Raw genomic sequence first — 12,868 nt, forward strand, 5'->3', positions numbered from 1 at the left:
GAAGTTCATGTTACTTTACTAATTTTTAAAAAATTTATACTCCAGTTTAGTTCATATATGTCCCTATTATGTTTCTATTCTGCACCCTGGACCTTTTTAAAAATTTTATTTATTTATTTATTATTGTATCTTGTTTGTTTTTAATTATTTTATCTTGGTGAGGGGAAGTAATTAGATTTATCTATTTTTAGAGGAGGTACTGGGGATTGAACCCGGGACCTCAAGCATGCCAAGCATGTGCTCTACCACTTGAGCTATACCCTCTCCCCCTGGACCTTTGAATTTAAGTTCTAGTAATACTTTTGAATCCACTGTGATACCACTCAATAATTTGATTTCTATTTTTATTTATTTATTTTTATTTTTTTAATTGAAGTATAGTCAGTTTGCAATGTATCAATTTCTGGTGTACAGCATAATAGTTCAGTCATACATATACATATGTATATTTGTTTTCATGGTTTCTATTTTCCAAGCAGTCCAATTATCACCAATTTCAAAAAGGCACGTTGTTAGCAGAGCCTGCAGCTGGGATCCCAATGGGAAAATGTTATATTTACCAAGAATTTTGGCCATGATGAGGAAATTCATTTAGAGTTGAGAAAGTGTCAAACAGTGAATTTTTTTCAATTGCTAAGGCCTTAAGGAGTATTTTCCACGGAGGCAATAGATTTGTATTTTGATACTTCTTGTCTAAGTGTTCATGCTAATATCTTCTACACCATCTATTGCTGAACATATTTGTAAACAGGAACTGGGAAGATCAAAAGCACTATATGCAGGCATAACTGATCAACCTTGCAAAGTGCTGCCAACAAGGGGCAGGACGGGGTGGTAGGTGGACTGGAGGGTTGAGTGATGGAGTGTGAGGGGTGGAGCCTCTCTCCGTACAGCCTGCCGCAGCTTCAGGGACACAGAGTAACTGCTGCTGCTACGAGAGGCAGAGGCCAGCCTCATAGCTGGAGACTCTGAGGCTCAGAGATGTTAAGTGACTTGCTGAGAGTCTTACAGAGAATGAATGGCTGACTGCTGAACTCAGATCTTTCCCAGACTGAAGCCCAGCTTTTTGGTCACAGTTCATACTTCAGGCAAGGGCTGTGCTGTACAAAGCACGTAGTGTGGAGCTCTCAGTATGAGCAGTACTGCTCCAAGGAGTTTGGGGTTGTCACAATGACTGGCTGACACTACTCCCATTTAGAGGGCATGGGGAGGGTATAGGAATGTATAGCATACACGAGGTCCTGGGTTTGATCCCCAGGACCTCCACTTAAATAAATAAATAAATAAAAATAAGCCTAATTGCCTACCCCCACCCCAAAATCCAACCAAACAAAAAAACCCCGAGATGATAGAGGGCATGGGCCAGACCCTCTAAGATATCCTGCAATGAATGTGACAATCCTGCAAAATGAAGGCTTGTCCTACATCCTATCCAACTTTTGAATATATCCTCAGATATTCACATAGCTGAAAAACTGTCCATAATTATCTGTCTAAAACTGCTAAATCTCTTTTTCATACAAACACAAAATATCTTTACATGGTTTACAAACACAGTGAGTTTCTCAGGAATACAAGGACTATGTAACTTAAGGGATGATTGTACTTCGTTTTGTTCAGAATTTTATCTAAAGCTGTTCACCAATTTGGAAAATCACGCCAGGGTCAGCAATGTGTGGAATTAAAGTTATCAGAACAACCATTTGTGCTTGTCTTTATTTGGGGCTGCTTGTGTTTATAGTGAGTCTGCTTTAAGCACCTATTATTTCTTTTTTTTTTTTTTCATTTTTTCTATTGAAGTATAGTCAGTTTACAATGTTGTGTCAATTTCTGGTGTATAGCATAACGCTTCAGTCATACATATATATATATGTATATTCCTTTTCATATTTTTTTCCTTATAGGTTACTACAAAATATTGAATATAGTTCCCTGTGCTATACAGAAGAAACTTTATCTATTTTATATATAGTAGTTAGTCGAGCAAATCTCAAACTGTCAATTTACCCGTCATCATCTCCTTTCTCCCCTGGTAACTGTAAGTTTGTTTTCTGTGTCTATGAGTCTGTTTCTGATTCATAAATAATTCATTTGTCTTTTTTTTTTAGATTCCACGTATAAGTGATGTCATATGGCATTTTTCTTTCTCTTTCCGGCTTACTTCACTTAGAATAATGATCTCCAGTTCCATCCATATTGCTGCAAATGGCATTATTTTATTCTTTTTTATGGCTGAGTAGTATCTCATTGCATAAATATACCACAACTTTTTAATCTAGTCATCTGTTGATGGACATTTAGATTGTTTCCATGTCTTGGCTACTGTAAGTAGTGCTGCTATGAACATTGGGGTGCATGTATCTTTTTGAATTAAGAGTTTTCTCCAGATATATGCCCAGGAGTGGGATTTCTGGATCATAGAGTACCTATTGTTTCATTACATGGACTAGTATAGTTGTGCTCAAGTGTCTATTATTATTTCACTTGTAATTATACTTGTATTAGATTATTATTTTATTTGTAATTACAGTAATTATTTACTCTAAACTATTATTATTTTGTTTCTCCTTTATACCATAGGGACAACACATTGATTATCTTTTGAAATTATCTGTAGATTTAATTTCATTGTAGTAAAGGAGGAGTGATACAAAATATTTGTTCTAAGAGATAGGAAGATTAAACCACTGTAGTGGAATGAGCACTTGGTCAGGAAATAGCCAAATCTTGATAGAAGATCTTGGTTCTGCCACCTGGGTTGAGCATGTCACAATCTCTCAGAGACTGCTTCCTCTTCTGTAAAACAAGCATAACCTCAGCCTTCTACTTTTCAGAGTATTTGAGTTAACCAAATGATATGTAAATTATCACACAAGTATAAGGGCCACCTCTCAATGTAGCCCATGAATAGAACATGCTTATTTGGGATTAAATTGAATACTGAAGAATGCTCTTATCACTCAGGGCAGGTAAATTTAGGCTTTAACTTGTTTGCCTGAATGCATTGAATAAGAACTTGACAAAAGAAGATATCCAAACCAAGTGGCTGATAAGCTCATGAAAAGGTGTTCAATTCCATTTGTCATCAGGGAAATGTAAATTAAAACTACAAGGTGCTCTTTCTTTTCCAGTCCCAGGTGATTCGGGATCTCCCGGCTCCACAAGGGTGGCAGCGGTAGGCCCCCAGCCCTGATTTGCGCTCTCATCCTCCAGGTGCAGGCATGGCCAAGTCGAAGAACCATATCACATACAACCAGTCCCGAAAATGGCACAGAAATGGCATCAAAAAACCCCATCACAATGATACGAATCTCTTAAGGGGGTAGACCCCAAGTTCCTGAGGAACATGTGCTTTGCCAAGAAGCACAACACAAAGGACCTGAAGAAGATGCAGGCCAACAACGCCAAGGCCATGAGTGCACGTGCTGAGGCTGTCAAGGCTCTCATAAAGCCCAAGAAGGTCAAGCCCAATATTCCAAAGGGCAACAGCCACAAGTTCAGTCGACTTGCCTACATTGCTCATCCCAAGCTCGGGAAATGTGCTCTTGCCCACATCGCCAAGGGTCTCAGGCTCTGTCGCCCAAAGGCCAAGGATAAGGCTCAGACCAAGGCTGCAGCTTCAGATGCGGCTGCAGCTTCAGATGCAGCTGCAGCTGCAGCTCAGGCTCAGGCTCAGGCTCCCGAAGGTGTCCAGGCCCCCACAAAGGCTCCAGAGTAGAGGCTTTCATCTATTGCTGTAAGGATAGAAAGACTAGTGTGACCCCTGGGCTGCTGTCTACATGGGGCTCGTGTCTACCTGTGCTGTTTGTACAAATAAACCTGAGGCAGGATCTGTCAGTCAAAAAAAACTACAAGGCAATACAATTACCCACCCACCAGGATGACTAAAATGCAAAACAATATACCAACTTGCCAAGAACACGAAGCAATGGAAACTCTCATACCTTGCTGATGGGAATGTAAATTAGTGCTTACAACACTTTGGAAATCTGTTTGGTAGTATCAACTAAAGCAATCTTATTTTTAAAAAGTTTCTTCTGTATGGCACAAGGAACTATATTCAGTATCTTGTAGTAACCTTTAATGAAAAAGAATATGAAAACAAATATATGTATGTATATGCATGACTGGGACATTGTACTGTATATCAGAAATTGACACATTGTAACTGACTGTACTTCAATTAAAAAAAAATTTTTTAAGCGATCTTATGACCCAGCAATTCTACTTCTGACTATAAGCCAACAGAAATGTGTACTTATATTTCCCAAAAACTATGTGGAAAAATGTTCATAGAAGCATTTTTATAATAACCCCAAACAAGAAATACCCCAAATACCAACATCAATAAAATTAATTGTGGTATGTTTTTACAACGGTATACCGCAGCAATGAGAGTGGACCACATGCAACAACATAGATCAACTTCACAATATTCAGCAAAAGTCAGATACACGAGTACATATTATTTGATTCCTTTTATATGAAATCCAAAAGCAGACAAAATTAATCTATGATGTTAAAAGTCAGACTAGCTGTTACCTTGCAGATGAGTTGTGACTGAAAGGGACCATGATGGGGGCATTAGGGAAATGCTAATAATGGTCTGTTTCTTGATCTGGATGCTGGTTGCACGAGTGTGCTCACCTTGTGAAAATTAATTGAGCTATACATTTATGATTTGTGCATTTTTCTGTGTAACTTGATTAATTTTTAAAGAGTTTATGAAATCAAAAAACTAGTTGTGTATCTAGACTTGTGCTGCTTTGGTCACATGCTTTGCTTTTCCTTCTTGTAACCAAGCCCTGGCATGTTTAAGGTTCCATTCCTGACCACAGAGCAGAATACAAGTTAATGGGCTCCTACAGGGGTCAAGGTCATAACTTTAGCATTAGGAAAAAGTTATTAATAGAAGGAAACGATAAGTGGGAGGACTGGCTTTGGGAGGCAGAAACGAATGGTAAAGTAGAAAGAGACAATGAAGAGTGTCCCTCTGGTAGTATCTTTATTTTCCTCCTTCTCTTACCCTCCTCCCTTGGATCCCAGAGAACTTTGGGTCTTTCCAGGCTGTTTCCGCCCCTGGCGTTGGTTCTCCTCGCCAGGTGGAGTCCCGTTCTTCGCCGCAAGAGGGAGGTATTGTCACACTGAGCTGGGATCCCAACAGCAGAATTGAGAGGATTCTGCTCTGAGCGCTGATGTGGCCTGGGTTTAATCCAGTCAAATCCTCCTTTGTCCTCTTGTACCCCAAGTGAGCCATGGGGAAACTGTGGATCTGGAGGGTAGGGAAGCATTCTGCACGTTGCATTTCATCTCTGGTGTACTCACGTGTGGGCCATGGGGCTGGGGATTTCGGGAGCGATATTTTCTGTGGGCTAGCGGAAAATAGACCAGCTTTTGCAAGGGCTCCTTGCGGAATCCAGGTTTCTCTGGACCAGATCGTGGGGGTTTTCAAAAGGGGAATATTGATACAACAGGCTTTTTAAAAGACTCTCCATCATTTGTCCTAACTGTTGAGTGATTTCCCCTCTCTGCTTTTTCTCTCCCCATGTTCCCTCCCTGTGACATCTCTTTTTCCAACTCTACCGAAATAACATGCCAAAGCCAGAAGGACCCATGAGGTCATTTACTCATGTGTTTCTCAAATTATGCACAAGGATCATCAACATCAAAATCAGCTGGGTGCTTGTTAAATATGTAGATAGGGCCCTACCCTAGATTTACTGAGTTAGAACCAGTGAGTGGGCCAGGAACCTGCATTTTTTAAACAGGCAAACACTGCTGCCTGCTCCACTACATGCAAGTGGTGGTACACATTACAGTTTGAGAATTTCTTGTTTAGTTCAGCTTCCTCAATTTTCAGAGGAAGAAACAAAAATCAGACAAAGGTCAAGTGACTTGCCCAAGTTTACCCAGCTGGTTGGCATCATCCTTGCAACTTAAGACCCTGAACCCTGACCTCATACCAGCAGTTTTTACTCCCTGTTTCTGAGAGCCCTAGAGTTTTGAAGAGGTGCTTTGGGGGTTCTGCAAATATTTGATTGTAAGTGACCTGCTTAAAAGGAAAAAAAAAAAACTGTTGTCATTGGCAACTTCTCGTGTGAATCAGGATTTTTAAAATACCGTGTCTGCAATTATCATCTTTTACCCCCATTTAATTTTATTGAGATCACCACAAAAGTCCCACTGTTAGTACTGATTGGCTTAAATAAAAACCTATTTAATGCCACTTTTATATGTTTTATATATTGGAATTCTGTGTAAAATTTCATTGGACAAAACAATTCTGCTGCTTTATTTGAAATTTATCGGGCACTCATTAAACTCCACAAACACAGTGTTAAGCTCTGTGGAAATGAATGAAGATCACCCAAATGAGTAGAAACAGAGGCTATTTACTTAGAGCTTTGCCAAGGAGTCAGCCACCATCACCTGCATTTGGCAGAGATTCAAAGGCAGGCAGAGGAGTGGAAAAGCTTTACAGTAAGAAAAAAGGGGGAAGGCTTCAGGTTAGCCCTGATAGGATATTGTTGGCCTGGGAAAGCTGGAGATGAGCTGGCTAGAAATGAGGTATCCTATGTGATTGGTTTGGGGAGCCTATTTGGCTTTCTCTGCTTGGTCCTGAGTTGGGAGCCAGGACAAAAATTAGAGAAGTTGGCATTCGTTGACTTGACCAAGTCCTGACTGTTCTGGGCCAATTCCTGCAGAGGCTGTGGTTGGCTTCCTGGACTGGTTGTTGTGGGTCAGAGTTCTAATTATCATATATGCTCTGGCCTTTGTCTCAATTTTCAGTCTCTCAACATTACAATGCATTGTTTCACTTCAGCTCCATCACATGAGATTGTTAATATTATTATCTCAGCTTTATGAATGAGAAGCAGAGTTGCAGAGAAGTTAGGTAGCTTGCCCAAAGTCAAGCAGCTAAGAAGAGGTAAATCTGGGTCTTGAACCTATGCAGACTGACCACAGAGCCCTGGGTTTTTCATTTATACCATATTTCTGTCATAGCTCCACACACACACACAAATGTAGAAATTCACAAGCTGCCTAAAACTCATATGAAAATGCAAAAGACCTAGAATAACCAAAACAACTTTGAAAGAGGATAACAAAATTGGAGGGCTAACATTACCAGATTTCAAGACTTCTTATAAAAGAACAATAGAGACTTTTTCTGTATTGGGTATGCTGCAAAGGAGTGGTTTTGAGCCTCGGCTCTCAAGCAGACCTTTTTATTGTTATTAAATCTCTCTCTGCACTGTCAAAAAAAAAAAAAAAAACAGTAGAGAGATTAAGTCAAAATAGATCATAGACCTAAATGTAAAATCTAAACCTATAAAACTCCTAGAAGAAAACATAGGAGAAAATCTTTGTGACTTTTGATCAAAGATTTCATAGCTATGACACTAAAAACACAATTAATAAAAGAAAATTTTGATAAACTGGATTTCATCAAAATTAGAAACTTCTGTTCTTGGAAAGACACTGTGAGAAGAATGAAAAGACAAGTCACAGATCAGGAGAAAGTATTTGCAAAACATGTATCTGTTAAAGGGCTCGAGTCTAGAATATGCAAAGAACTTTGAAAACTCAATAATAAGAATAGACAACTCAATTTTTTTTAAGTGGGGCAAAAAATTTGAATAGACTTTTCCAAAAAAATATATGGATGGCAAATAAGCACATAAAAAGATGCTAACCATCATTCGTCATTAAGGAAATGCAAATTAGTCACAGAGACATTGCAACATGCCTATTAGAATGCCTGATTAAAAAAACTGATCATACCAAGATTTGACAAGGTTGTGGAGGAATTGGAACTCTCACAAATTTTTGGTGGGAGTGTAAAATTGTACAACCACTTTAGAAAATAGTTTGGTAGTTTCTTTAAAAGTTAAGCACACCTGCTATATGATCTAGCCATTCCATCCCTGTGTATTAACCGAGGAGAAAAGAAAGCATATGTTCACCCGAAGACTTGTGTATAAATGTTCATAGCAAATTTATTCTTAATAGCCCAAAATGATAGACAACCCAAATATCCATCAACAGATGAACGGATTAGAAAACTGCAGTATATTCATATAATGGAAAACTACTGCTCATCAATGAAAAGCAACAAGTGATTTTTTTGGTAACGGCTTTGGTGAGATATAATTGGCAAACCATAAAATTCACCCAGTTAAAGTATACAAGTTAAAAGTTTTTGATATAGTCACAGAGCTGTACAGCCATCACCACAATCAGTTTGAGAACATTTCATCACCCCACAAAAAAAACCTGTAGTCTTTAGCAGCCACCTTCAATTTTCTCCCAACTTTCACCCAGAGCCCTAGGCAACCACTAATCTACCTTCTGTTTCTATACCTTTGCCAATCCAGAACATTTCATTAAGAAATGGAATCATGAATTATGTGTTTGTGTATGTGTGTCTGGCTTCTTTCACTCAGCAGAGTGTTGTCAACGTTCAGGCATGTTGTAGCGTGTAACTACTTCATTCCTTCTCACGGCTGAACAATATTCTATTGTATGAATATACTACATTTGATTTAGCGATTCATCAGATGGTGAGCATTTGGGTTATTTCCACATGTTGGCTATTATGAATAATTCTGCTAAAATACTTATATACAAGTTGTGTGCATGTATATGTTTTCATTTCATCTGGATAAACATGTAGGAGTGGAATTGTTGGATCAAATGGTAATTTCACTTTTTGAGGAATTGCCAGGCTGTTTTCCAAAGTGGTTGCACCATTTTATATGTCTACTAGCAGCATATATAAGTTATTATTTCTCTACATACTCATCAACACTTGTTATTATCTGATTTTTTTTATTATAGCCATCTTAGTGGGTGTCAAGTGATGTATCTCATTGTGGTTTTAATTTGCATTTCTCTGATGACTAATGATGTTAAGCATCTTTACATGTACATTTGTATATCTTCTTTGGAGAAATGTCTATTCAGACCCTTTGCTCATTATTTTAATTGGATTGTTTATCTTGTATTATTGAGTTGTAAGAGTTCCTTCCATAATGTAGATATAAGTCCCTTATCAGAGGATTAGCTATTAATACAGCAACATGGATGAATCGCAAAATAACTACACCAGGTGAAAGAACCAGACAAAGAGTAAATACCGTATACTATTTATATAAAATTCTAGAAAATGTAAAATAATCTACAGGTACAGAAAGCAGATCATGGACAACCAGAGGTAGAGTTTGGGAGGAGTTGCAGAGACGGAGGGTTTACAAAAGGGCACAAAGAAACTTTGGCAGGGTGATGTTTATTTTCATTATCTTGACTATGGTGATGGTTTCATGGTTTATACATATGTCAAAACTTATTAAATTATACACTTTGAGCATGTGCAGTTTAGTGAATGTCAATTATACCTCAGTAAAGCTATTTTATTTCACTTTTTGGGGGGCGGTGTAGGTAATTAGGTTTATTTATTTATTTATTATTGGAGGAGGTCCTGGGTTCAATCCCCAGGACCTCTTGCATGCTATGCCCATGCTCTGCCACCTGAGCTATCCCCTCACCCCACGATAAAGCTATTTTGAAAGAATCCAAGGGACTTTACAATCCTCTGTTACTTGTTGTTTGTCATGTTACTATTTTTTCACTCTGAAAAAAGCTCCCTTCCAACTGTACTCCCTACAATTTATTTTGCTCTTCTATCCTCACCAGTGTTCTCCAACATCTCCCATCCCCCATGGCTGTACTCCAGGACACGCCCTATTTTCTGCCACACTTATTGGTGCTTCTTTCCCAGGACGATGCACATTTGAAGCCTTTGCAGAAGCCCTTAGCCCAATGTCTTAGTTCTGGTTTGGTGTGGTGGTTAAAAGCACAGACTCTGACCCAGACTGCTTGGATTCTAATCCTGGTTTTCTGTCTGGATCTTAAGCAAGTTCATTAAGCCTTTTATGCCTTAATTTTCTCCCATATAAAATGGGCATAAAAATAGTGCTTACCTTATAGGGTAGTGATGAACTGAGTTAATGTTTGTAAGAGTCTTAGATCAGTTCCTGGCATGTAGTAAGCCTAAATCAGGGTTTGCTATTATTTATTCCTGGGACAAGGGTGAAGGTTTGCCAGAAATTGGGTGGGCAGCTAATTCTGAGGGAGAAAGGCTGTTTAGGAAATAGCTTCCCATGGTTTCCTCTTTGTGGTAGGGTCTATGGCTGCTGGCCTGTCTCATGCTAAAAATTCAGATTGGTGACTTTTCTTTGTTGTGTATTTCCCTCTGTGGTACCTGTAGACATTGCAGGCTTGGTGAACCTGTTATTAAGAGAAGATACAAAGGTAGCATAGGGGCAAGATAATTGCATGGAATTGAAATATGCTCTGAGCCTCTGAACATTTGTTATATGAACCAGGGGCAGGGACTGTTATGCTGAGGGCTCCAAAAGCTGTTTCTTTTCAGCTGTTTTTGTTTTGTGGTCAGAAATGTGTTAATTCACTCATTCCTGATTCATCAGCACTGTGAAAACAGGGGAGAACAGAGAGGTGCAAGATTCCTTCAGCAGAACATAGACTTATTCTGTGGCTCCAACAGAGCACCGTGACCCCAGCACATCTCTCTGTGGGGGACCTCTGTTTTCTCTTTGCCTGTTGAGCCAGCCTTGTAAGATTTCCCTTTACCTAATAAGGCCTAATCCTTCGCTGATGCTGAGTGATATTTTAGAATGCATTCTAAATCTTGGAACACAATAGGAGGTGACCCAGAAAGGCTCCCATGGCATGATAGAAACACACTGTGATGTCTATAGTCTATTCCTTTGTCTCTGTTCCTGTTTATTGTTGGCCTGGGGACCAGGATGATTCTCTGAGCAAAGAAGTCCCTGCAGGATAATTAAAAGGTGACTATATAAACATTTCCATAAATTAAACCAAGGAAGTATACTTAGCTCTAGCTGAATCTAGATACTAATCGGCTTTCTTTGACCAAATCATAAGGCCTTTTAAACTATTGAAAATTTCTAAATTTTTTTTTATTGTGGTAAAAAAATGCATGACATAAAATTTACCATCTTAACCATTTTTAAGTGTACAGAACAGTACTGTTAAGTATATTCACATTGTTGTGTAATCAGTCTCTTTCATTTTGCAAAACTGAAACTCTATATCCACTAAACAACAACTCCCCATTCTGCCCAGCTCCTGGCAACCATTCTACTTTCTATTTTTATGAATTTGACTACCCTAGATACTGATATAAGTGGAATCATACAGTATTTATCTTTTGTGACTGCCTTAATTTTCTGAGCTTAATGTCTTCAAAATTCATCCATGTTGTAACATAGGTCAGAATTTCATTCCTCTTTAAGGCTGAATAATATTCCATTGTATGTGTACACCACATTTTGTTTATCCATCTGTCAATAGACCTTTGGATTGCCTCCAACTCTTGGCTATTATGAATAGTGTTGCTATGAACATGTATACAAATAAGTTTTCAGTTTCCTGCTTTCAGTTTTTTTTTTTTTAATATATACCCCATAATGGAATTTCTGGATCATGTGGGAAAGGCTTCCTTTCTTATCTTGAAAAAAATTATTATTTTAATGTTAAAATGAACTGACTTTATCCTGGAGTAGATGATAAAATTTTCATGAATTTTTAAGATAAAATATATCACTTTAAAATTATTCATGTCATCAGAGGCTATATAGGATTACTCTTCAAATTTTTCTCTTCTCTGCCTTTAGGGCAACTTTGGTGGAAAGTTTGAAAAGCTCTATTTCAAGACAAGGGGAGTAACAAAAAACAAACAAACAAAAAACAAACAAACAAACAGAAAAGCTTTTGTCAGGACCAAGAATGTAAATTCAGTACTTGCATTGATACTAAGTTTCCCTAGAAGAACTTTGAGTTAGCTTGTAACAGAAAGTGTGAAAGGACCATACACTGTTTAGGTACCCATCCCTTAGGCCCTTAGCATAACTGATGCCATCTTGGGCTTGTTCAGTTCTTCCTGTCCTTTCACTGACCCTACCTAGGGCTATACTGTGTAGTAAACCCCTTCTCTGTCATCAGAGGCTTTGTAGTAACAGATATTGTTTAATGATCATTAGGTCTAGATGAGCTCTATGCTCTGTTAGTCCCCGAACAATAATGAAGACCTTTACTGACCTATTCCTGGTGCCCGTGAGACTAGTTACCCATTCATAAATCTTGACTTAGGAATGCACTTCCTGTTTCCAAGCATGTACTCCCATACCCTAGGTTAACTGTAAAACTGTCCTAGTGGCCCTGTGGCAGTGTGGAGTGCAGCTGTGAATGCTTCCAGATTGTTGTCTGCCCAATTCCAACCTATGAAAAATGGATCCATTGATTATATGGAGATGTCTGCCTCATTTTTTGGTCTCAGGATACCTTCTCAGTTCAGTGGGCACTTTTTGTTCCCTCCATCCTCCAACACTAAACTTTCTGGGTCTTTCTTAAATAATACTTCATTGCTATCTCTATTTGCAGATGATGTGATCTTCTATATATAAAATCTTAAAAAATACACTAAAAAACTATTAGAACTAATAAATGAATTTAGCAAGTTTGTGGGATACAAGATCAATATACAAAATCAATTGTATTTTTATGTACTTACAATGAAAATCCAAAAATAAAACTAAGAAAACAATTCTGTGGGTAGGTATAGCATAGTGGCAGAGTCCTGGGTTCAATGAGGTCCTGGGTTCAATCCCCAGTACTTCTATTAAAAAAAAAAAAAAAAGAAGGAAAAACAATTCCATTTACAATTGCATCAATAAAATACTTAGGAATAGACTTAATAAAAGAAGTGCAAAACTTTTACTCTGAAAGTTTTTAATGTTGTTGAAAGAAATTAAAGTTCTAACTA

The 12,868-nt window shown here is 38.2% G+C and overlaps 1 protein-coding gene across 1 annotated transcript; it reads left to right on the forward strand.

Annotated features, from left to right (window-relative positions):
* The first annotated feature begins 3,346 nt into the window (after nt 1–3,346).
* Nucleotides 3,347–3,718, forward strand: LOC105085433 (large ribosomal subunit protein eL29-like). Its single transcript, XM_064487803.1, has one exon. The coding sequence runs from the start codon at nt 3,347–3,349 to the stop codon at nt 3,716–3,718; it is 372 nt and encodes a 123-aa protein (XP_064343873.1).
* The last annotated feature ends 9,150 nt before the right edge of the window (nt 3,719–12,868 follow it).

Source organism: Camelus dromedarius, chromosome 7 (genome assembly GCF_036321535.1).
Source record: "Camelus dromedarius isolate mCamDro1 chromosome 7, mCamDro1.pat, whole genome shotgun sequence".
Lineage (NCBI taxonomy): Eukaryota > Metazoa > Chordata > Mammalia > Artiodactyla > Camelidae > Camelus > Camelus dromedarius.